The sequence below is a fragment of the Mus caroli genome, unplaced genomic scaffold (genome assembly GCF_978045245.1).
Source record: "Mus caroli unplaced genomic scaffold, Mus_caroli_1 scaffold_13, whole genome shotgun sequence".
NCBI lineage: Eukaryota > Metazoa > Chordata > Mammalia > Rodentia > Muridae > Mus > Mus caroli.
Window position 1 is genome coordinate 14,365,624 of NW_028227268.1, and position 26,657 is coordinate 14,392,280.

The 26,657-nt window shown below is 49.8% G+C and overlaps 1 protein-coding gene across 1 annotated transcript in view; it reads left to right on the plus strand.

The window, feature by feature from the left end:
* The window catches only part of Cacng4 (calcium voltage-gated channel auxiliary subunit gamma 4), a 59,921-nt gene that overhangs the window by 29,945 nt on the left and 3,319 nt on the right, over positions 1–26,657 (plus strand). Inside the window, exon 2 of the mRNA XM_021177846.3 lies at positions 21,775–21,858. Coding sequence (XP_021033505.1) covers positions 21,775–21,858 — 84 coding nt within the window. The remainder of the gene's footprint in view (positions 1–21,774; positions 21,859–26,657) is intronic.

Genomic DNA, 26,657 nt, shown 5'->3' on the forward strand with positions numbered 1-26,657 from the left:
TTGCTACTTCATAACTGTAATTTTGCTACTGCTATGACTCGTAATATAAACAAATGTCTGATACGCAGGATATTTGATGCGAGACCCCCCAAAGGGGTGGAGACCCACTGGCTTGAGAACGGCTGTTCTAGATGAATTAGCAAAGAGCCCTCACCTCCTTCCCTGACCAACTTCCACTATCCCTAGTAAGCAGACACTGTGTGATAAATTAAGAAGCCACCTGGAGAATTTAGATGAACGGTAATGTCCGGACCTTGATCACCTTCCTAATCAGGTGATGGACGAGGCTCCCCTCCCCCCCTCCCCCCATGCCAGCAAGCTGCCATTGCACCACCCTCTGCTGAGCAGGCTGCTGCTTCGCATCCACCCCTTTGTGTGGTTTATTTGCCAGCATTTGCTCTTGCTTAATGGTGGGGGCTGACGTACAGCTTCTCATTAACTTTTATCCTCCCCATAAATGGCCTGCTTAACTCACAATGGCAATTGTTCTGCTCTGTTCCCAGGGGTTTCTCTGCAGCCTGGCTCCCAGCCAGCCTGTCTTCTCTGCCTCCAGCCCCACCAAAGCCTGCAGCTCAGAGGCCTGCTGAGCCTGTGTGTGGAGGGAGGGAAGCTGGCTTTTACATTCTCTATACATTTTTTTCTCTTTGGGCAAGCAGAATCCCCATGCCTTAGCCCCAAACTTCCTAGAAGAAGCTGAGGCAGAGGGAGCTGAGACCGGGGGTGAATGAATATGGAAGGGGGCCACAAACATCAGCACCTGATCTGGAACTGCCAAACAGGGAGCCTGGGGTGTATTGGCCTTGAGGACATGCTATGGAAGGGAGGGCGTTGGAGGCTTGAACATAGGTACAGTCTGGAAGAGGTAGCCCAGGAAGGCTACTGTGGCCGTAAGCCAAGAGTATTGGAAGTGGAGGATGGCTGGTTAGATGATGCACATTGCTCTTAGGGAATCCTTTCTCTATCCCAAATCAGCAGGTGAGCTTCTACGAAAACCTGTCCCAGAATCTGGATTCTGTCTGGCCCCTCTGCTTCTCTGTCCCTGTCTCTGGAGGACAAAAAGCTGGCTAAATACCTGCCACGGCTCCCGGGTTTGCGAAATCGTCAGGCCACCTCTATCACCTCTCCACACCTGTCTATGCCCATTGCCACCCTTACCTGCTCAGCTCTACCGTGTGTTCCCTGTGTCTGGAACAGCTACCTAGTCTTTGGCTTGCTGACTCTTCTTGAGGCTCAGCTATGATGTCAGTTTCTCCCAATGGCTTCCTAGGCTTGGTAACGGGCTATCCAAGTCACCAAGTCAGTGCCAAGCTAAAGGATGGAACAGCTGATACACACACACACACACACACCCAGGCACCCGGTGCGTGACAGGCTGTAGCCATGTAAATATTGACTTGAATTCAAGCCTGAGTTCGTGACTGAATGGACATCTGTTCTTCCGTGTTGGGAGTCCCATCTTGGGCAAGATAAGGGGACATTTCTCTGCTGCTGCTGTAGGGAATGGATCATGCAAGGGCCCAAAATAGTGACTCTCTTCCTGGAAAACGGCCAACAGGCAGACACTGTCAGGACGTGGGGTTCCCAGGAGGCCAGGACGGAGGACATGGGCATCAGGTGTGGCTGATGAGCCCAGAGCTCTGAGGTCTCATCCAAGTCTATGAAGCTGGTGGCTCTCCTCCAAAGGACAGGTAGGCAGCCAGGCTCCAGCTGATAACTGTGTTTACTTGGCACTCTGGACCACAGGTGTCGGGGGCAGGGATTGAACATCAAGTTTGAATTTGGTTTCTATTTGGCTGAAATTGCTGCCCCAGCCCCAGGTGTACTCAGTGAGCAGATCTGAGCTATCTCAGTTTTGCCTGACTGCCGGAAGGCGCCAGTGACTTGGCAGGTATGTGTCCTCCCTTCAACACTGCCCCCTCTACCTCCTTCCTCTTCTGGAGAATTCTTCGGGGGAGCATAGAGCCTGGGAACTATGGTTCTAGAGAATTCTGGGGTGGTTCCTTGGGACACTGCTAACAAATTACCTGTCTTCTCTGAACCTTCTCTGTGTGTAACAGGGTTACAGGAGTCTCTCCTCCTTCTGTAAGGGCGAGGTATCATGTTAGGAATCGAACCCAGGGCTTTTGCGAATGCCAGGCAAACCCTTTACCACTGGGCCACATCCCCAGCCACGGGAGCACCTGATTCTTCAGGCATTTTTAAGGCTTAAATGGGAAATTGGGAAGAGCTTAGCAGAGGGCTTTGCAAGGTTTAGCATTCAGCTGCAGCCTGCTCTTGTGAGTCCATTAACAGTGGGGCTGGAGGAAAACCAGTCATTGCGCGGGGCCGCCTAAGAGTCAGGCAAACCTCTTGTTTTAAAGTCACAATGTCATGGCCATATGAGAACAAGGAGGACACCATGGTAGCCCTGGGGAAGAGACAGACAAGCTTGGCTCTCTGGTAGAACAGCTGCCTCCTGGTCGCCTGGTCGCCTAGTCGCCTGGTTATGGCAGCCCATAGCATGTTTGATGCACTTGCTGTATGCCAGGCTCAGGAACCTTGCAAAACCCTTGTGTCACCTTCAAGGTGACACAGCTCTGAGGTGTACCCCTGTTGAAGATTCCCATTTCACAGATGGGGAAAGTGAGGCATGGGGAGGTTAATGAGGACCTACATCATACAGCTGGCTGGTGACAACAGAGCAAAGACAGCAACCCCTAGAGGCTGGCTTCTGAAGCCTCTACCTCTATGTTGTTCAGCCATGGCAGAACAGCTAGTGTCTCTACTAATCGCCCGTGGATGGAGTGCTGCGTTGAGAGAGATTCAGACTAAGTGAATAGCAGTGCAGTGGGTTAGCCATGTCTACAATAGGCGTGGTCCCTTAGCTCCCTGACTCATCATCACCAAAGCCACTTTTGGCGTTGAGGATTACGTTGGAGTTTGTTGGAGTGGGAGGCCCAGTGTCTTACAGAATGTTTAGCGGCGGCACTGTCCTTGTCCCGTAGATATCAGGAGCACTGGAAAGGTAGAACTGTGGGGTGAGCAGAAGCTCAGCTTGAGAATCCAGAGATTAGTGATCCAGGCTTGGCCATTCCACGAGCTAGCCTGTCACCATGGAAATGGCCATTCACCTCTCCAGGCCTCGGGTTCCTAATGTGTAAAGTGAAGAAGATGAAGGTGCCCATCCCTAGGGCTCCTTTTAGAAGTTTATACATCTCCACTATGATTCTCTCTCCCTTATGCAGGCCCTCCAATTAAAACTCTCAGGTTATTGGGGCATAACTTTCCAGAGATCTGCAGAAGCGAAGCTACGGAAAAGTCTGGATTCTGCAGAGAGCTGTTTTGCCCCCTCTGAGCCCCATATTTGTTCCTCATTAAAAAGAAAGAAGGAGCAAAGAGGAAAAAAAAAAGGCCAACCCTTGGCAACCAAGCTTTCATCCAGGCAGTAGTTACGGGGTAGATACAAGTAGAGAAATCACAGAGAGCGCCGTTCCCCAGCGCTGGGGGAGAAGACAGCTATTGGTCGGGGAAATCTCTCTGGCTCGGTTCAATTATGAATCTCGGCAGGAAGCCTGGAAAATCCCGGCAGTTCTGCAGCCCTGCACTGGAGGAGGCAAGGCTGGAGCTGTGCTGCCCTTGAAGGGCTCTCTGAGCTCAGAAGGGATGGAGAAAGCCAGAAGCCCCGGGGTCAGGAGATGGGCCATTGAACATCATGCCCAGAGTCACCTCTGAGGCCCCTGTGATAACTAGTTTGAACTGTCACCTTGGCATGGTCTAGAGTCAGCTGAGAAGTCTCAATGAGGAATTATCTACGTTAGGTTGGCTTGTGCCTATGTCTGGGAAGGATTTGTTAATTGGGTTAATTGAAGTGGGAAAACCCACCCTGAGTGGGGGAGGTAGCGTTTTGTGGGACGGACCCTGGACTGTATGGAAAGGAGAGTCAGCTGACCACTAGCCAGCGTGCAGGCATTCGTTGCACCCTGCTCTTGACTGTGATGTCACGTGACCAGTTCTCCCACGCTCCTGCTGCTGTGACTTTCTAGCAATGACTAGCTGTAACTGGAATTGTGAGCCAAACATTCTCCCCTAACTTGCTTTTGCCAGGGTGTTTTATCACAGCGATGGGTTTATTTATTTTAATTAGTAAGTGTAGCTGTCTTCAGACACACCAGAAAGAGGGCATCAGAGAAGAAACCACTATGTGGTTGCTGGAAATTGAACTCAGGACCTCTAGAAGAACAGTCAGTGTTCTTAACTACTGAGCCATCTCTCCAGCCCCCCCATCTCGGACTCATTATAGCAACTCCATGGGGTCTGTAAATAACCCCTGTTTCAGTGATGGTACTCAGAGGTGTTTGTGGAAGATGATTGGCTGCTGGTAAATTTCTAGGTGACTGAGACCTAAAGAGGCTGAGAGACACTTGTCACATGTTCTCTGTGATGGCGTGCTACACTGTTTTCTGATTCCGTTTCCTTCCTGTCCCTCGAGGCCTGTGATCTCTTGGGGACCTGAACTTATTTTCACATCTCAGAACAGTGTTACCGACCTTCCCTGTGGAGTAGAGTGGAGCCCAGGCTTTCGAGCTAACCAGGACCAGGCTGGCAAATCCTCCCCACAAACTAAGGTTCAGCTAGCAGGGAGCTAGGGTCCTCTTGATTGCACGCATAGACAATTCTTTAAGGAAAGAATGTGCGGGGAAGAGTTCAGCCAAGACCAAGGGAGGGAAAAGCCATGGACCTCCACCATGAGCCAAGTATGCTCCACTTACAAGTTCCCCAGCATCTCCTAGGGGACTCTGTGATCTATAATCATGAGGAAGCATCTGATTGGTAAGATGGCCGCTGTAGGTGGTTCTGTGTGAGAGTCTTATTCCCAAAGGAAGAAGTCATACAATGGAGGGACAGAATGGCAGGTGGCTAGCCTATTTCTTTGCCCTTGTATCTAGCTGTCCATGGCATAAGACCCTAAAGAGACACCTTGGTTTGGATGTCAATATCGATTCAAAGAATCCCACCTCTGGTTGGGCGCCTTTAATCCCAGTACTCGGGAGGCAGAGGCAGGAGGATCGCTGAACTCGAAACCAGCCTGGTCTGGAGAGTGAGTTTCATGACAGCCAGGGCTACACAGAGAAACACTGTCTCAATGAAAGAGAGAGAGAGAGAGAGAGAGAGAGAGAGAGAGAGAGGAAAGAAGGGAGGGAGAGAGAAAGAAAGGGAGGGAGGGAGAAAAGAAAGAAGGAAGGAAGGAAGGAAGGAAGGAAGGAAGGAAGGAAGGAAGTCTAACCAAAGGAAGGGGCTTGTGAGTACCTGCATTCATTATTTTCTTGTTACTATGACAAAATGCCTGACAGACACAACTTAAGGGAGTGAAGGTTTATTTTGGCTCCAACATGGAGGGTGTCATCCATCACAGCAGAGAAATGGCAGCCGGCCCAGGGGGGCAGCTGTTCGTGTTGCATCTGCCGTCAGGAAGCAGAGAGCAGTGATCCAATGCTTGGCTCTCCTTTTTACTCAGTCCAGAACTCCAGTCATGGGCTGCCATCCATGCTCAGAATGGGTCTGCCCACCCACTCATTTACAACCTCACAGACATGGCGGGTAACTGTGACACGGTCACTCCTCCCCACCTTGACAACCTGGCTCATCCTTTGAAGTTCATCACATTCTGCCGCTGACCCCAGTAGGTCTGTGGTCATCTCGTCATGCAGAATGCATTCATTCCAGCTTCAACGCTCCCCATAACTGCAACAGTTCCAACACTCTCCTATCACTTTAAGTCCCTGTTGCATTCTTCCAACATTTGATGATATCAAGTAAATATTCCCATTCCAAAAGGAGATGAGGAAAATAGCAGGGAAAGATTGAGCCAACACAAGACATACCCAGCAGGAAAAAGACTGGAAGTCCCATGACCAGCATCTGGAGCTCAAGGTGTTACCATCTGGGTACAAAAGGCACTGGGTAGCTCCACCTCTCTGGTTCTGCTTTGGACAGCACACGTAGCCTATCTCTTGGGCTGACTCTGCCCCACACCTCCATTCCGCCTCCACAGAAGTCCTTCGGTCCTGGCATCTCCAGCATCCCCAGGTTGCAACTGCAACTGATGCTTTAGAACCCGCTTCATGAAATTGTGCCCTGGGACTTGCAGGAAAGCTGACCTCGGCAACTTCCTGGAACATTGATCCAGGTCTCTACAGCATGCTGTCTCTTGGCTTATGCATGCCTACATGACCGGCCTCACGTGCATCACACTGCAGTGGTAATATTTTGAACCCGCTCTAAACTCCTGGGGGGGGGGTGTCTTCGCCACCTGCCACAATGTTCTGGATCCCAGACGGAAACACATACACACACCCTTTATAATTTAATATGCCTTAACTATCTCAATGGCTGGGCTACTCCTGAGCCTCCATGTAGCTAACACACTCCCCTCCAATATTCCTGAGTTAATACTTACTAAATCTATTTTATTTTTGCTGCCCATGAACCCATCTGGGCAGCCCTTCTGAGGCCACTTTCCCCTTGGTACCTACATTTCCGCCATCTCTCCCTTCTGCACCTTCCTGGCATGGCCCTTCTCATGACGGACTTCCCTCTTTATCCCCTGCATTCTTGCCTGGGCATCCTAAAAGTCCTGCCTCTTTCTCTCTGCCCAGCTATTGGCCGCTGGCAACTTTATTTCCCAACCAGAGCCAACCAGGGGCAGGCTTCCTTTAGCCTATGTGCTGGACACTGCAAACAGGTTTTTTGGGCAGCATAATTAGCATGAAAACACAAGCTACTACATGACACTGCCAGGTTCTAGGGACAGCTGAAGATGCACTGTGGATCCCCTTCTGCTACAGTTGTAGTGATCTCTGTGTTCCTTGACTGCTGAACCTGAAAAACCACCTCCCCCGGCTATTCAGGAACAGGCAGCCTCTGTAGTGATAGTCTCAATTCAGGTTCTCTCCTCTTTTTTTCCAATTTGGTGTGACCTTCCTTCTTCCCTGTACTGGCTAGTTTTGTGTCAACTTGACACAGGTGGAGTTATTACAGAGAAAGGAGCTTCAGTTGGGGAAATGCCTCCATGAGATCCATCTGTAAGGCATTTTCTCAATTACTGCTCTGGGCTGATAGTCTTGGGTTCAATAAGAGAGCAGGCTGAGCAAGCCAGGGGAAGTAAGCCAGTAAAGAACATCCCTCCATAGCCTCTGCATCAGCTCCTGATTTCTTACCTGCTTGAGTTCCAGTCCTGACTTCCTTTGGTGATGAACAACAGTATGGAAGTGTAAGCCGAATAAACCCTTTCCTCCCCAACTGCTTCTTGGTCATGATGTTTGTGCAGGAATAGGAACCCTGACTAAGACACTCCCCATCCTGAATGTTGAGAACATAGGTGCATCCCACTGTATCTGGAAATCCCATCACCTCTTTACATTACATCACCATAGTAGGAACCAATGCTCCCAACACAGGACTGTGGGGGGTCCAAACCACAGCAGATGCCTTCTTCCCGGGCCCAAGTTCCTGTAGCCCCTCTTCTTTTCTATCAGGTTTGCAAACAGTGCAGTTTTGTGGTCCAAGACTTCTCCCGGTACTGACAGCCTGCGAGGGGAGGGATGGGGTGATTCTGAAGCCCCCACACCTACCCATCCACATGCCTCCCCAATCTCTTTCTGCCCCTTGCTCTGACAGCAGCCGGCAAGAGGCTGCCCAAGATCCTCGGGCAGCTGCAGGAAGCCGCTGACTTAGAGCCAGGATGAAATGTGTCCTTACAAGGGGTTCCAATGTGAGAAGACATGATGAAGACATGATGAAGACATGATGAAGACATGATGAAGACATGATGAAGACATGATGAAGACATGATGAAGACATGATGAAGAGAGAGCTTGGTAGTGCTGGATGAGTACAGCCTGTCATCCCCCAGGCAGCTGAGCTCCTCTGGGAGTAGAGGCAGACACCCAAGAGCCCTAGGGTAGGGCAAACCCTAACAGGCCAAATGATGCCCATCCAGGCTGAGAATAGCACCAGCGACATCCAGGATCCCCAGAGACTAGCCAGAGACTCCCAGGGCATGAGTCAGGAGGGGGTTTTCTAGCTGCCAGTCACTGTCCCGTCTCACCATATGATCTTCCCCTCATTATAGCCCACTGGAGTGGGGAGCAGCCTCCTTATAGAGAACCTCTGGCTGCCTTTGTAACTGAGTCTTGCCTACTTTTGCAGCCTCAATTCCCACCCCTACCCCCAAGCACAAATCTCTGGGTCCCTGTTTCAGGAAAGGTGTCCATCCACCTCCCCATCCAAGGCGTTTGTCCTCCCAGACAGGATCTACGTCCTTTGACTCCCATGGGACCTGGCATCTGTATAGGAACACTGGATTAAAGAAATGGGGAAAGGGTGGAATGGGTGAGCCCCATCTAATCAGAAATCCCTAAAGATCACAGAAGGACAAGGACCGTCCTGGTGCTAAGTTAAGGCTATGGGAAGAGACAAGAGAGCCGGGCATGTAATCGGGATAGCTGGATGCTCGCTTCGCCTACACAAAGCCCTGGGTTCAATCCTCAGCACTGCATGAAGTGGTAGGGCATGCCTACAATCCCAGCACTCTGGAGGTGGATACAGGAGAATCAGAATTCCGAGGTCATCCTCAAATGACCTTGGGAGTCTGAGTTCAACCTGGGTTACAGAGACCCTGTCTTAAATGTCCTTCCTTAGTTTAAAATTTTACAGAGTGGATCTTAGAGCCACTATTTAGCTGAAGAAACTTTCCAGCCTCCAAAGCTGTCCATGGGGAGGACATAGATAGCTCTTTGTTAAGCTATCCAGTCAAGACAAAAACAAAACAAACAACAACAAACAGTCTGAGACGTAAGGAGTTGAAAACCTTGTCCTCCTCTTCCTCCTCCTCCTCCTCCTCCTCCTCCACTTCCACCTCTTCCTCCACTTCCACCTCTTCCTCCACTTCCACCTCTTCCTTGTGACATTGGAATAAAAAAACAGCATGTCTGACCTCAGTTCCCCAGCCTCAGCCAAGTACCTTGGTCTTGTGTTCTCTGAGGCCCTGGACTCTCCTGTAAAGAGTTCTCCTTTCCTTTGTCACCATTTAGGAACTGCCAATAGAAAGCTCCAAAAGAAAAAGCAGAGGCCACACATGCCTTAATCTCGCTCATCATTGATTTTTACTACAGCAGAAATACCAGGGAAGTGGAAAACAGCCAGCACAATAGCGGGTCACCTGCTGGAGTTAACAGTCTAATGTGAATGGTCCTGTTAGAGGACAGCCATCCACCACAGTGTGGAAAGCCATCTTGTCTCCCTTCCATTGCTTGGGGATGGTAAGGGCAGGGCAGGATGGAATGGAGATAAATGGGTACACTTCCTGCTCCAGAGCCCGTCTCAGACATGGCATGTATCACTTGTGAACAGTCCAAGCCTGCCCCATGGCCCATGTGCACAATGAAAGAAAAGCAAGTATAATGAGAAGATTGAGCTGCATCTCCAAGAACCCATTGCCTAGAAAATAGCAAGGGCCCAGGACACAGAAATTGCATGGAGACAGTGAAGTCTGTGATTATTTAATGGGGTCTCAAAGTGTCACTAAAGGCCAAGAATCTAGGCAGAGTGCAGCCCAGCCCACTGATTCTCGGAGCCTGGTATTTCCCTGTAGGAACCCCAGGAAAGGTTTCCCAGCAGCCTGCCTCACTGCCACTGGAGAGCAGCCAACCCGCAGGAGACCAGAACATGCCAATTGGGAAATCACAGTCATTAGGGAGTTTCTTTGGAGATGGGCGTAGAAGTGGAGGACCTCTGAGTGAGGAGCAAGGCAGGATATAGAGCCTAAAAGGATACAGTCTGGGCTTCAGGCTTGTTGACTGGCACGCCCAACCACTGTACCCTCTCCCAAATCTATGTTCCAGGTTAAATGATGCCCCTGCCCCCCAAATCTTTCATTGACACCGCTGCAGTACCTCAGAATTTGATCTTGTTTATAGGTAGTCTTTAGAAAGGTTCCCCATGGTCTGAGGGACTGGCGAGATGGCTCAGCTGGTAAAGGTGCTTGCTGCCGATGCTGACCACCTGAGTTTGATCCGCAGAACACATGCATGCACAGTGGAAAGAGAGAACTGACTACCAAAAGCTATCGTTTGACTTCTAGCCATGTACTGTAGCTTGTGCCCATGTGCACACGATGAACAGAACCACAGTGCCGAGTATGTGCTGCCTGCGTAGGAAGGCCTGGTCTCTGAGGCCTAGTGGACTGGGATCAAATCCCAGGTAGATAGTTAGCTGCAAAGCATGGTGGATGTCCTGTCTACCGTGGGATTAGTATGAAGGCTCTGTTGATAAAACATGGGTGCTCCAAACAGGGCCTAGCATACATGGGTGCTAAGTGATGTCAAGTGTTGCACTCCTAAAAAGCCTGTCATGAGGAAACCCTGCCACCACCTCTTGCCCCTCAGCTTCGCTGAAGCCACCCAGCCTCTCAGATCTCAACTTGAGCTACAGAGTCCCAAATTGTGCCTGCCTGGGGTGACGCAAGGCATGGAAACCTTTGCTCAGGGCTGCTATGCTGTTTCTTGGCTTCACACTGGGGATGGGATGGAAGCTAGCCCATGGGTGAACAGCTCAAGGAAGCCATGGCAGTGGAGAGGCACAGGGGCAGGAGACCCAGGATGCCCTGCTCTGAGATAAAGACTTGGATCGTTTGACCTGTGTACCAGAGCTGTGAGCCACATTGCCACCCCATCACGGTGCTCCATCAATGAACTCTTTCTAATTTGGACTAATTTGGAGATTGCCTAAGTAGGAAATGTTTGCAAAATTCATCAGATGTAAAGCTTGCAGTTGATAAAATGACTCAGACACAGGTGGCAGGATGTTGAGCCAGGTGTGGTCTTTGTCCTTGCCTTGACTTCTGGTCTGGGCATTCTCTACCTATGCCTGTGTCCTCTCTCTCTCTCTCTCTCTCTCTCTCTCTCTCTCTCTCTCTCTCTCTCTCTCTGTGTGTGTGTGTGTGTGTGTGTGTGTGTGTGTGTAACAGGATAACTTGTGTCAATCCTTAGGCATCATCCATCTTCCTCCTCCCTCCTCTTTAGTATGGGGCATGTTTGTGTGTTCACACATGTATGTGTGCACATGTATGCAGGTACATGTGAAGGCCTAAGGCTGATGTTGATCCATCTTCTCCTCTGTTCACTAAGACAGGCCTCTCAGTCAGACCCAGAGTTCACAGATGGGGCTGGTCTCAATAGCCAGCTTACTTTGATATAGTCTCTCTCTGCCTTCCACTGCTGGGCTTACAGACCCATCCAGCATTTGCATGGGTTCTGAGAGTCCAGAATCTGGTCCTCTCGCTCACATAAAAAGCACTTTAACGACGGAGCCCTCTCCCTAGCCTGCATCCACTTTTTTTTTTTAAGACAGGGCTCAGTGATTCGGGTAGACTGCTGCCCAGCAAGCTCCAGAGATCCTCATCTCACCTCCACAGTGCTGGGATTACAAACTGTGCCACCATGCATAGGTACTGGGGACCAAACTCAGGTCCTCTGGCTTGAAAAGGCATCATCCCCAAGATGTAAGTTTTAAGAGGGTGTCTCCCCTGTATAGCCCAGGCTGGTCTTGAACTCACAACCTTCATGCCTCAACCTCCAGAATGCTGGGCTCACAGTCTATGCCTCTGCACCTGGCTAAGTTCTCTCCTGTATACAACGATGCATCTGGACAGACTTATGGAGCATAGTTCTGATGCATACACACAGTGGTTACATTTGGGTGACTGGAATATCACACACACTTACTGTTTGTTGTTTGGTGTGACATCTGGGGCTCTTTTTCAGTCTTCCATACGTGACTCTGGAAGGTAGGAGCCTCAGCAAGAGCCTTTCGCTGGATTTGGCCTCTCTGCCACCATCCAGCCCTGAATTCAGCTTCAGTTTCTAGACTATAGTCAACTGCTAAAACCCTCCTTTGTCTGCTGCTGCCTGCCAGTCTCCTTGTCCGTGCCACATGTTAAAGTGATATGGATGGGCGTTTATTTTATCTTCTTGGGTTTCATTCATCCTCACGGCAGGTGATCTGTAGGAGCGCCTCCTCTCCAGCATCTAGCCGTGTGCTTGGTCATCTTTATACACTCTGCAGAAATACAGCTGAGGAGGCTGAGGCATGGCTCAGTGGAGTAACACACGTGCCACACAAGCTTGAGGACCTGAGCTTGGATACTAGCACCCACATAAAGATCCAGAGGTGGCTGAGTGGGTGCCTATGACCCCAGAGCTGCTGGGAGACAAGCACAAGAGGATCTGAGGCATGATGGCTCCAGGCCTAGCTTCAAGTTCAGTAAGAAACCTGCCTCAGGGAACAAGGCAAAGACTGCTAAAAAAGGACGCCAAATGTCATCCTCTGGCCTGTGTGCATGCATAAGGGTGGGTGCCTGCAAATATGCACATATATACACTGCATACACATATACCTTCAAATATACACATATATACACTGCACACACACATACCTTCAAATATACTACATATATACACCACACACACAAATACCTTCGAATATACACATACATACACTGCACACATAAACCTTCGAATATACCACATATATACACTGCATACACACATACCTTCAAATATACCACACACACACACACACATATACATACATATATACATACGTATATATATATATGTATATATATATATACGTATGTATATATGTGTGTGTGTATACTGTGCACACACACCTTTGAATATACCACATAAAGACACTGTGTACACACACTCACATAAACACCTTTGACTATACCACATATATATACTGCATGCACATGCCTTAGAATATACCACATATATACACTGTGCATACACATTTTAATATATCACACATATACACTATGCACACACATATATATACATACCTTTGAATATACCACATATATACACTGCTCATGCACACACCTTTGAATATACCACATACACACACATACATGTACACACACACCTTTGGATATACCACATATATACATATATACACACAGCTGAGGAATGAATAAATGAATGGGTGGGTGGGTGATGAGCAAGCTAAGGAAAATAGCATTGAGGAATGGATAAGATGAAGGAATGAATGTGTGTTGAAGAGGGGTGAACGAATGGCTTGTGAATGAACAGACACGTCCCACAGAGCACCATCCTCTACTGGCCTCTTCCACACCCCATTTACACTGAGCCCTTAGAGCAACTCAACCCTGCCCCACCCTCCCTGGCAAATATGAAGCCGACTTTCATCCCAAGACTTAGACACTGCCCATTCCCTTAAGCTAGCCTGGTGTCCACGCTGCCCACCCTCCCTGCAGATGGAGGCAACTTCAGGGTAGAGGGGTAGAGCATTCGACAAGGAGCCAAGAGTCAGCAAAGAGATGCACATGGATCCATGCAGCTTCTCTACCAAGCTCACAGCTGGCCTCACTCTCCTCTCCAGCTTTCCAACATCTGATAAAATGTGTATACAACTGCCTAGTGGCTCCACCCTTGGTCCTCTGCAGTGGGCTTGTACAAGAACATCTTTAGACCTCTCCAAGGCACCTCCCTCCATCTCCAAAGGAGCCTTGGGATAGAGATGCAACAGGCTGGTGCACAGAATCCACACAGCACATCAGCTTTGGCCTAAGCCCAAACCCAGCTTTGTCTACAAGTAGCATACATCCTAAAGGTGGCCATCCTAGAGGACCAGACCTGAAGAAGTAGGAAGCCCTGGCGCCAACTTCCTAGAAGTCATTTAGAATAGATCCCAGAACCAGTGCCCAGGAGACAGAGACTGGAAATGTTTCTCTGCCTGCTCCCCTTCCGTCCACCCCTGCACAAGGTTTACTGGGTGGGTAAGTAGGGTTGCCTGCAGAGCTGTTCCCCCAAGCAAGCTACCCATGGCTGTGAGCAAAAAGCAAGAAATAATTGGTGTGGCTGAGACTCAGGATGGACAGGGGACATATGCATGCGGCTGACGGCTGCAGCAGACGTGAGGTGGGCAGGGGGGGCATCTGTATGTGCCCAGTAGGTTCTCCTAGCTGCCATTGATGCTTGAGGGGTTCCAGTGGTATACCAGCTGGGGAAGGCTATGCAGGAGAGAAAGGATTTTGTGGATGATCACTGTTGTTAAGACAGCAGCTGGCATTCTGTTCCCTGGGATTCCCTTAATTAGAATGGCTGCTAAGTTGCCTCTCACCAAGGCTGGTGTCAGGCGCCAACATCCTTCAAATGACTCAAAGAGTGACTAACTACCCAGTTTTTGTACTGAAAGTCGTGTCTCTGCAGTCCCTTGAGCCCATCGGATGGGTCACCCAGAATCTCTGTGATAGCATAGCCCTGAGGTATGACCTTCAGAAGGATCATGGAGGGACAAGCTACCCCATGCCACTTCGAGTGCATATGCATGCACACACACACACACACCTACACATACACTCACACACACATGCACACCCCTATACACACTCATAGACTTTCACACAGAAACACATACTATACATATACACATACACAAACTCTCTCTCTCTCTCACACACACACACACACACACCTACTCACACACACTCACGTACACATCCACTCACACACACAGAAACACACACACACATTCCTGCCACTACCACAGTTCTTGCCTGGTTCACCAGCTTCCACAGCCAGGGCATCTGTGGTCATTTCAAATATGCCTCCATCACCATGTTTCCTCTTACAGTGGAAGGATCTAGCCTCTTAAATGAGCTTTTGTGGTTTGTTTACTGGCATGGCAGAAAGCTCAGGAAACACAAAAGAATTCACAAACTTAGATCCCTCATTATCCTACCACCCAGAAATATAACAGTGGACATATCTTAGAATATAGATATTTCCTATGTTGGTATACATGGTATGCGTGTGTGTGTGTGTGTGTGTGTGTGCATATTATATATGTACATGTGTATATGTATACACACATGCATACATACATGCACACATCTTCAGGAAAAGTGGCTCGTGGTGGAAGGAGATGAGGGGAAGCCTGTGTACACAGTGATATGTATGTACATCTCCACAGGAAGCCATGACTTCAAGCAGGAGCAGCCCCTCTGTCCCCTTCCTGAGTTTAACAGAGGAAAACATGACTCAGCTGGGGCCATGTAACTCACAAACTCTTTCTTACCCCAGTAGCTTCCTGATCTTCCTGATCAGGGCCACTGTGTTGCTGTGAGCACCCTGTTCCTAGTGCCTCTGTATTCTTGTAGTGGGGTCAGTCCAGGGTCCCGCAATGAACCACACACTAAAAAGAGCCGACAGCCTGGCAGCATTCCGTCTTGCTGGAAAAGAACCGGTTCTCTCATCAGCCATTAATTTTCTCCCTGTTAAGTGCCTCAAGCCAATGCTAACAAAATTAAACTCGACAGAGATAAATGTGAGGTCCCAAGGCCTGAAACTGTTGATCTTCATGTAAACAGGTAACTCTTGTAGAAGAAATTCTCAGGGAAACTGAGGCAATGGGAATGCTAGGTCCCATTAATGGAAGCAAGGGGTCTGGAGAAGGAGGATACAGCCTAGATGTTGATTTGTTTATTTTGAGACAGGGTCTCTCAGGCTGGCCTAAACTTACTATGTAGAGTAGGCTCTGTGTGTGTGTGTGTGTGTGTGTGTGTGTGTGTGTGTGTGTAGTGTTTGTGTGTGTGTAGTGTGTGTGTGTAGTGTATGTGTGTGTGTATGTAGTGTGTGTGTGTAGTGTGTGTGTTTGTGTATGTGTGTAGTGTGTGTTTGTGTGTGTGTGTTTGTGTGTGTGTAGTGTGTGTGTGTATGTGTTTGTGTGTGTGTGTGTGTGTGTGTGTGTGTGTGTGTGTACTCACAAGGGCACACACATGTGTAAATGGGTGCATGTGTGGAGGCCAGAAGTCAACTTTGGGTGGCTATGCTTCAGGGCATGGAGTTTCCCCAGCTATCCATGACAGGGAGGGGGAATGGAGAAGGCTCTTGGAGCCACTGAAAAAAAATAACCAGAGATGTCTGACCAAACAGACTCTTAGGGGAAAATATCTCAAATTCTTAGCTTTGAGGTCAAGGAGTACTCTCTTTCTTTGGGTCAATAGGGGCAAAAACAGTGGGGGATCATCTGTTCCGTTGCCTACTCCCTCCTTAGACAGTGATGGGGTAGAATTGATTTTAGTGGATCTAGCTGCCCACCTGTGAATTAGGGTAGGTCCTGCAAAACCCTGAGTGACCTCCTCATAGCTTGATTTCTTCTGTAAGACCTCTTTTAAAATAAGGATCTGCTATATTGGAACTTCAGAATGCCCCCCAGTGGCCCAGCTTTTAAAGCTTGGTCCCCAGCCTGTGGCTCTATTGGGAGGCAGTGGTGTCCTTAAGAGGTGGGGCTGGTTAAAACAAGCTTGGTTAATTGGGGGTGGGCCCATGTAAAGATGGAAAGACCTTGGCTCCTTTTTCTTTGCTCCCAGCCACCATGAAGTGAACAGGGCCACACAGCTTCTGTCTCTCCCCACGATGTCCTCTGTCCTATACCACAGGCTCAAAGGACCTCAGACTGGAGCCCTGACTGTGAGTTAGAATGAGCCTTTCCTCTTGCCATTGGTTGTCTCCCACGTCATGTCACAGTGGTGGAAAGCTGACTGGCATAGGCACCTTCGTAGGTCCTGCAGGTTAGACTGCAGGAAGCCTCTGAGGGCAGCAAAGCATAACCGCAACGATACCCATCTCTTTAATCTATGCCAGTCTCTCTAGGCATGTGAGGAATCAGGGAGAAGTGAAAGGAATGGGGAGGGAGGAAAGGGGCAGGGAGGACCAGAAAAGCTACCGTGGAGTATGTGCCTTCAGACTCCCTTTTAATCATTATCCTCAGATGGTAGGACCCACCGTGTATGAACAGAACCCCTGAGCAATAACTGATAGATTTGGACATGCAGACATTCCTGCAGCCACTGCAGATAATGTGCTTAAGAGTGAGCCACTGGGGAGAGAATTCAGCCGCTAAAATGCTATCCAAGCATAAATTCCTGAGTTCAATCCCCAACATCCAGGTAAAAAGTTAAGAGTGTTGACAGGTACTTGCAGTTCCAGCCCTGGAGAAGCAGAGCTCTCCAGAGGCCGGCCAGCCTAGGTTACTTGACATGCTCCAGGTTAGTGAGAGTCCCTGCCTCAAAAAGCAAGGTCAGTAGTCCCTGAGGAAAGACACCCAAAGTTGACATCCAGTCTCCACTCATGCACACATGTAGTCCTTTACGCACATGTGTACCCATGCGCACATGCACACACATACACACACACACACACACACACACACACACACGCGCGCGCGCGCGCGATGAGTTAACAGGCTATGGATGTCACTTGGTGTCAGGGCATTTGCTTAATCCACAAGGCTTGGTGCTCCAATCCCAGCACTTTAAAAACAAAGTTACAGGCCTGGCCTGATGGTGCTGATTTCTGCACTTGGGAGGCAAAGACAAGTATTCAAGGCCAGCCTAGGCTACCTTGTAAGATCAGGCCAGACAAGGCTTCATAGTGAGACCCTGTCTCAAAACAAACAAAACAAAGGCTACGAAAACTGATAGGTCTTGTTTACGAGTCTATCTAAAATAACTTAAGGACATGGGCCACAGTTAAGTAACAGAGCACGGGCTTAGCAGGCCCAAAGCCCTAGGCTTCGTCCCCAGTGCCATAAAAATCAACTCCTAAGTTTAGTTAAATAATTTTCTAGCTGTAGCATGGGGAACAGTGAAATATGTCAGAAGGATGCTTGGAGCAGATGTCTCTGTGCAAGGCCAGCCTGGTCTACAGAGTGAGTTCCAGGACAGTCTCTCTTAACACTAAGGGTGTTGCTGTCATGTGACCCAACGATTGCACCCCTGGGCATTTGTTTCAGAAGGGCAATAAACATTTTTTCCCCCGAGGTCTGAGCGTGAACACCCACAGCAGAATTGTCAGACACAGCGGACCTCCCTCACGGGTCATGATTTAGCAGAAGATGAGATTCCAAGCTGTGGAACACTGCCCAGCCACGGAAGGCACAAGCCACCAACACACACACGGGAGATAATCTCAGAACTGTGTCAAGTCCAAAAAGCCACCCACTAAAGGTTACTGTGTCATACAGTCCGAGTGTTGATATTTTAAAGGGCAAAGCTGCCACAACTGAGAACCCCATAGTGATTGCTGTGGGTTCAGGAGAGGCTGGGGTAGACCAGACAGAGGGTATGGCTGAAAACAAAGGGCACCTGGAGGTGATCCTTGTGATGGAAGGCTCTGGATCACACATGAGGTCAGTGTCACCACCCTGGATGTGACAGTGTGCTAGTTTCCTCAGGTATTACCAGGAAGCCAAGTGAAGGTACATGTCATGATATGTTATTTCTTCCTCTCTATGTAGGTGTGCATATGGTTGTATATGTGTGTGCTCACCAGCACCACCATGTGTAGAGGCCAGAAGTTGTCTTTGAAATGGCTTATTGACATGCTTATTTGTGTGTGAGCACATGTGTGTGTGCTTGCATATATGGGTGCCTGTATATGTATATGTGTGTCTGTGTTCATGTATGTGGGTGGACATGTATATGTGTGTGCAATATGTCTGTGCATCTATGTGTACACCTGAGTTACTGTTGGGTCCTCTCTCATTGTTCTTTACCTTATGTATTGAGGCAGTTCCTAGCTGAAACCAGATCTCACTGTTTGAGCTATCTTAAGTAACCAGCTTGCTCTGAACTCCCTGTATCTTATTGATGGTAAACCCCACCAACCCCCAAGCACACTACCCACCCTGGGATTATAAACACACCACCCTGGGGTTGTAGGCACACCACCCTGGGGTTGTAGGCACACTACCCTGGGGTTGTAGGCACACCACCCTGGGGTTGCAGGCACACCACTCTGGGGTTGTAGGCACACCACCCTGGGGTTGTAGGCACACCACCCTGGGGTTGTAGGCACACCACCCTGGGGTTGCAGGCACACCACTCTGGGGTTACAGGCCAGGTTACAGGCCTCCTTACCCATCAGACTTGGTCATACTTCCATGGGATCAGAACTCCAGTCCTCACACCTGCATGCTGAAACCCCAGCCTTCTCTACCTCACATTTTGAGATGGAAGTTTCTCACTGAACCTGGAGCTTTCTGATTGGCTAGACTTTGCTGGTTGGCTGGTGTGCCCAGGATCTCTTTGCCCACCTTCCCACCCTGCACTGTGAGGTTACAGAATACCAGCATACCAGGCCTTGAACCCGGGTGCTGGGGACTCAAACTCGATCCTCAGGCTTGAGTGACAAGCACTTTACCCATGGAACCATCCCCCAAGTCCCTCTCATTATGCCTTACATGGGCATATGAATCTACAGTAATTCAAAATAGGTTCCTTTTTTTTTTTTAAGAGGCAGAGGGGTCCAGGAGTAGAATATGTACTTAGTGTGAGCAAGGACTTGGGATCAACTCGCAGCACCCCTTAAAACTAGGGGAGACCTCTACCTGTATGTATGTGAGTAGGAGAGTGTGGGGAGACGGTCCACAGAGACGAGTCAGCTGCAGGATTGTCGAGCTGAAGCGATTGTTTTCTTCTTTTCCAACCTCTTATTATTTGACTTGTTCCAACAAGCATGTGTGACTTGGTGATTTTCTTTAGACCCATGAAGTGGAAAAAAAAAAAAAAGAAGGAAAGGAAGGGAGAAGGGAAGGGAGGGAGGGAAGGATGAAGAAAGGGAGGGAGGGGGGGAGGGAGGGAGGAAGGAAGGAAGTGGTGTTGGGGGTGGGCAGGGCCAGGGCCAGAGAGCTCTGCTCACCCAACTCCTTTAAAGGCTGGTTCTGGGTCTGTGGGAACATTTTTTTAATCTGGTGGGGGTCAGGTCCTAGGAACGAGGCTGCGACTGGCCCACTCGGGTCTCTGCCAGTCTACCTACCTGCAGGCATCCTGGGCCCAGTCCATTCTGGTAGTCCTTCTCCTTCACCAGCTCCTGCATTTGCTTGCTGACTCAGCCACTCAGGGACACATGAAGTAAAAGAAGGGCAGCTCTGGGCCCAGCAGTGAATCTCCCTGACACATCCCCAGAGGCCAAGAACCACCTCAGTGCCCCGCCAGTATCATCTGTAGTTCTAAGGGACCTGAGAGCTGAGATGAGAGATGAGGTTTATCGCCACTGCATAGGCGAGGGAACTCAAGGTTAACGGAGTTCCCACAGAAAACACACCCCACCCAAGATACCTCCTCTGAGACTCTCGTCTGTCTCCTGCACCTCTGACCAGGGGTCCAGGGAAGCTGCTCCTGTGCACACGGGTCTTTGGAGCAGCAGCTGAAGAGAGGAGGGAGAGGAAGAGCTTGGAGGGGGCAGCTGGTCAGCAGCTCATGTGTCTCCAGGTAGGAGAGTGACAAACTCCCAACTTAGCACGGAGACCTTAGTGGGACACACAGGAAGACAGATGTATCCCTGGCACACTTCCAGCCTCCAGTACTGTCCCCACCCACTGTGAGGCCAGGCTGGACTGCTGGAAGCCGGTAGGATGCTTGGCAACAGCTTCAAGAGAAAAACTGGCTACAGCTGGGAATAGACCAGCTCTGACCAGTTAAGGAGTTGGGGAGGAAGGGCTCTGGCCATCGGCTGCTGGAGTCATGTGGTTGAATAGGCATGAGGTGTTAGCAGGCACAGGCACATAGTGGCATGACCTCCCCCTGCCTCATGTGACTCCCTTTCTTCTGGTATGTTCAGCGATGGGCATTCGCAGGCCGATAGGCAACAGATGATTGGGAGAAAATGGATGGGAGATTCTGGAAGGGAGAACTGTCCTGTCCTTGAGTTCCTGAATAAACCAGGAATTCTGCTTTTCTACACTCTGAAGACCACTTCTCCAAGTGGAGAGGAGAAGTCCGCACAGGAGATCATCATACCCTTCTGGAAGTTTCTTGGCTCTCTACCTTCAACTGGAATAAGAGAGTCTTGGTCAGGGTTTGTATCCCTGCACAAAACATCACAACTGCAAGAAGCAAGCTGGGGAGGAAAGGGTTTATTCAACTTACACTTCCCTATTGCTGTTCATCACCAAAGGAAGTCAAGACTGGAACCCAAGCAGGTCAGGAAGCAGGAGCTGATGCAGAGGCCATGGAGGGATGTTACTTACTGGCTTGCTCAGCCTGCTTTCTTAAAGAACCCAAGACTACCAGCCCAGGGATGGCACCACTCACAAATGGGCCCTCCCACCCTTGATCACTAATTGAGAAAATGCCTTACAGCTGGATTTCATGGAGGCATTACCTCGGGGGAGGCTCCTTTCTCTGTGATAACTCCAGCTTGTGTCTAGTTGACTCACAAAACCGGCCAGTACAGAGGGGATTGGAATCTGAGCCCATTCTAGCACTTGCAGGGAGGCCTTCACTCCACTCTGTATAAGCACCCACCCCCCTGACCTGTGCCTCTAGGAGTCTGACTGAAAGGCCCTCTGCCCCTTCTGGGGAACAAATTCCTGCTCATTTTTCAGGCAGCAACCCTAGAATCCCCTTGGGTCTGGGGATCCTGCCCGCTGTTTGGGGCCTTTTGTCCTGACAGTGAGATGTGTTGTTTCACCCTTGAGGATTCTGAGGCGTAACCAGAAATGATACAGCTCTGACTGAGGCTCATTCCAGGGTGCAAGACCTCTGGGTGTGTCTGCGTCCCCAAGGGACACTACGCAGTGGGGACTTCAGACGCACCCTCTCTTCTCTCTGCCCCTGTGACCTGCCCAAAGTTTCCATATCTGGAATGAATGGTTGTCTGAACCCACGGGACATTCACAGTCCGTGTCTCCCCTTGTTTCCTCCAGGCATCTATAGAGGGCACTGCTTCCGGATCAACCACTTCCCAGAGGACAACGATTACGACCACGACAGCTCCGAGTACCTCCTCCGTGAGTGACAAGTACCTCAGATGCTTTGTATGAGGAGGGGAGAGGAAGGGAGGGGCTAGAGAGGTGAGCCCTGTCGACTTGGCCCCAGTTCTTCACCCTGGGGGCTTGAGGGCATTTGGATTTAAAAGTCCTGAGCTCAGAGGGTGGGCTTAGTGCAAGAGTGGCCTGGCATACTGTGTATTTGAAGGTAGGCACAGTGGATCAAGGGCCAAGGCCCACAAACACTGAGGCCCAAGCCATTAGGAACAGCTTCAGAGGACTCCTGGTAGAGCAAGTGAAGTTGAGGGTAGGAACTTCCACTGGAGATGTAGCTCAGTTGGTAGAGGTTTTGCCTAGTACTTACAGAGCTCTGGTTCCATCCCCAGCCAGCACAGCTTAAGCCCAGCTTGGTGGCACAGGCTGTAATCTCAACACTCCAGAGGTGTGGAGGGAGGCTCAGGAATTCAAGGTCAGCACTTGCTATGTAGTAAATTGAGTCTAGACTGAATCTAGAGACCCCCGCCTCCAATTTTACAAAAAGAGAAGATACAAGCTCTCTGGTAATAACTGTTCAGACTAATATCAACACTCAAGAGGTAGAGGCCGGAGGACCAGGAGGCTAAGGTCGTCCTCTGCTGTGTAGTGACTTTGAGGCCAGCCTGAGCTCTGTAAAGCCCAGTCCTGAAAAAAGCTAAAAGGCTCTGCCCAGGCCACACCTTCCTGTGGGGTGGAGCATCTGAGGCACACTGTGTAGGGATTACCTCACCAGACTGCTTCTGTGAGGAATGTTGTCAGTTAAGAAGCTGAAAGGGGAGACCAGCAGACTCAACAAACCCAGACTCCAGGGAACTTCCAGAGACTGAGCCACAAATCAGGGGCATACACATATTACTGTGAGAAGGGGGGACTGGGAGGGGGCAATGACTGGAATGTAAATAAGTAAAATAATTGAAATTAAAAAAAAAAAAAAGAATCCCACAGTTGGTGATGAAGCTGGCAGGGCCTCCTCTGACAGGTGTCCCTACATCCCTTCAGCCCCAACTTACGTAGCCACTGCCTCTGCCTATGGACTGCCCTTAAGCCCTTGTTCCCATATGATGACTTAGTTATGCCTCCCCATTGGTACCCACACCATATGCTGAACCCCAAAGAATGGGCTACTCCTGCTCCTAAAGTCTGTCCAGAGTTCATCTGTGGACCTCTGGACCCCTCACCTTGAGAAGGGAGGAAGCCGCAGGCAGAGAAAGGTAAAAATGGATGCTAGGCTTTCTGTGTCGTTCCCTCCTCCCCATCAGCCAGAAGACACAAAGCTGCTTCTCGCAGCACCCTGGGGCTCAGGCCCAGCCTCACACATAGAGAATCGATACCAGTGCGTCCTTAGAGAGAGCATAATTCACCGGGCACCTGATTATGGGTCTTTTTTTCCCCTACAAGAAAGGATTTGGATCATGAGTCATCAGATGAAGTAGAATAGTGTGCGGTTCCCATGGAGCTGAGGCCATGTGAGGCGGCTCCAGCCAGGCCCAGAACCTGAAATAATACGGCCAGAGCCCTGCCTCCAACCCACCTCCCTATCTTCTTCCCTGTTGCCTTCCTGTCCTCTGATTCGACATACTGGAGGCTCACATTCTAAGTGGTAAATGAGGTCCCCTTAGGGTGACTGTAGATGAAGGAGATTGCACATTTTTTGAAACTCAAAAAATGCCGCATGCATAAATTACGGTGTGAGTGGCATCCTTCCGGTTCTGCGATGCAGAGCTCACGAGAGGGAGCTGGAAGGACAGAGCTGAGACCCTTAGGCAAGAGTATGGCAGCTTCTTCATTTTGCAACTCGGCAGAGGGAAGCCTTGGGGATTATCTCCATCGGTGATACTGTCCTCCAAGCCTTGATGGTTTGGTCCATTCAGTCATCCTCCTGGGGTCCAGCATGGGATAGAGAAGGACAGAGTAAGGGTCTGAAGCCTCAGCCCTGATGCCACAGGTCCTCCCACCAGCAGTGTCCCCTGGGTACCCGGGGGTCTGGGAGTGCCTTGGAGTGATAGTGGCGATATGACAGTTGTCTCTCCCACAAAGGATGTGATCTCAAATGTACAAGATGGCCAGGTTCCTAACAAGCTAATGTGTGTCCATTGGTGGCTGTAGAGATAGATCCCTGAAAATTGATTTCCACCTTCCTCCAAGACACAGGGAAACCTGGAGCCAGCGGCATACCAACTCTAAGACCTGTGATGGTCGTAGTCCCTGTGGCCACAGGGCCTGTATCTCCCAGGCTACCCTGATTCCCAGTATTCAGCCCTCTGGTCTCTGTGTAGAGGATCCCTGGAGAGAGGTCTCTGGTGGCTCATAGGATGATGTCATCTATCTCTTCATTCATTTAATGTAACTCTGTCACGGGCTTATCACCATCCTAAGCACGTGGGATACAGGGACATGGAAACAGCTCTGGCCCCCGTGTGGTGTCACGAGTATAGGAGTTTGAAGAGCACAGAAGGTTCTGTGGCAACGGAAGGCCTGTGAGACAGCAGCCCAGCAGCCCCTCAGTCTTACCTTAGAAAGTTCAAGAAGCAAGTCAACTCTGAGCCTCACATTCCTACGAGAGTCTGTACATGAATTTTGAGTTTCATTGGGTACTTGGAGACCTCAGAGCATCACACACTGACAGCTTGGGCACTAAGGAAGTCAACACCTCACACCCTGTGGAGAGTCTCTTTCTCAGGTGTGTCTTGTCCCCATCGTTCCTGCCTGTCTTGTCCCGGGCCTGGCACCTCCCTCCTAGGTTCAGGATTTCCAGTTAAATGTCTCTCGCTGGTGTCCAGGCAACTGTGAGTCCACAGTAAGGCTTAGAGTAAGTTACAAGACAGTGATCGTCCTCCAGACATTTATCATCCACTCCCCACCATGGCTGGATGTGGTCACTGGGGCATGGCTGGCTCCAGCTTCTCAGAGTCTGTGTGGCAAGACACCCGAGGAGCATCTGAGTCCATGTAGCAAGAGACACGTGCTGGCAGGACTCACCTGGATGGGTGTCTCTGAGCCACAGGGCTCCAGTGTTCCCTCTGGACCATCTGGCTGGTCCTCCGAAGGCAGGGCAGGGTGGGGACGTGAGTCTGGCCATCTTGGCTCAGAGGCATGTTTGAGAAGCACACAGGAAGCCTCCTCCCAGAACCCTGCGACTACAAGAAAGCTAAGAGGAGTCGGGGAGGAAGTGGCAGAGAGAGGCGATTTCATTTAATGCCCCCACACAATCCCTTCTCTGTGGAGCAGGGGCTCACACTGTGGGTGTACAAAAAGGAGACAAACACCGCCTTCAGAGGCCGCACGGCCCCAAGCCAGTCAGCTGGCTCAGGAGGGGCACCTGCCCATGTTTCCTGACTCACAGTCCTCCAGAGCACTACCAAGGCCCACACAATTGAATTTCTCTAGGACTGCGAGAACACAGAGGAGGCCAAGCTCTGAGCATCTCCCATGATTCTGTTCCCTTCCTCTGACCTTGTCATCTACCCAGACGCTCGGGGTGAAGACCAGAAGCCTACTGTGTGCTCTGATGGGCATTCATTTCCTGGGGGGCTGGGGGAGGAGCTGTAACAAACCATCACGAAAACAACAGAAATTGAGCCCTGGGTGCATTCAGAATGGTCTCATCTTGAGGCCTGTAAGGTCCCTAAACACATAAGTAATACCTTTTCCCAGGGGCAACCACATCCACAGGGAAAGGACACGGTCAACCTTTCCAGCTTGATGTCACTACTGTGGGCAAGTTATAAAACGGTGCCTCGGGCAGTCGCTGAACTTCCTGGCCCTGCCTCCAACCCTGCTGGTCAGGGGCAGAACAAGGATTCAGGCATGGTTCTGCTGGCTAGTGTGATGGACAGTATCTTATTGTGCCCTGCCCTGCCGCCTCTTCTGTGACTCACACAGGTTGTGAGCTTGCACATCTTCGTGTGTCACCAGGCCTAGCAGTGACTTGCTGAACAGAACTAGCCACTTTGAAAGTGCATACTGCAGCCAGCCTTGTGCTAATTGCCCCACAAGGACAAAACCAGGCACAGCACAGTGGCCCCCATAAATTCATGGCTTTAATTTCTGAGCTTTTAGCCAAGAGCAATTTAAACTTACGAAATGGAAAATGCCAGAAATAAAGAACCCATAGGTTTTTTAATTAACTTTTGTTACAGTGTTACAGTCTTCCCATTTCATTATTAGCTGCGATGGTCACTTTCTATACTTGATTTGTCAATTAGGTTTTATCATAGTGGACTGGCAAGACAGCTCTGGGTAAAGGTACTTGTCATGTATACGAGCCTGGTGACCTACGTTCGATCACAGTCACAGAACTCTCACTTCAAGTCAGAAGAACTAACTTCACAGACCTGTCCTCTGACATCCACACCCGGGCTGTGGCACGTGCATCCACATGACAGCAACATTAAATGAAAATGTAAAATGTTAACTTTATCATTGAGTCTATGAGAAAACACAGGGTCCTGATAGGAATCCCAACTTAGAATGTATCGCTTACCAATGAGGAGGGAACTGAACAATTAAAGCCATTTTTCACAAGTGGAGAAAGTAAGTCTTTGAAGTGTGAACCGATTGGCCAAGAACACAGTGTGTGTGACAGAGCAGGTCTCACACCTAGTCCCACTTAATATGCTAAAGCCTATTTCTCTCAACCATTGGTCAGAGCTCACTCTAGAGCACTTCTCAGCCTTCTGATGCTCCTATGGGACCATTCAGGAGAGAGCTTAGTGGGCTGTGAGCTGTTGTATCGGTGCCGTCCCAACCAGAGCATTAATTACTGTGGCCTCTCCAATGCCACT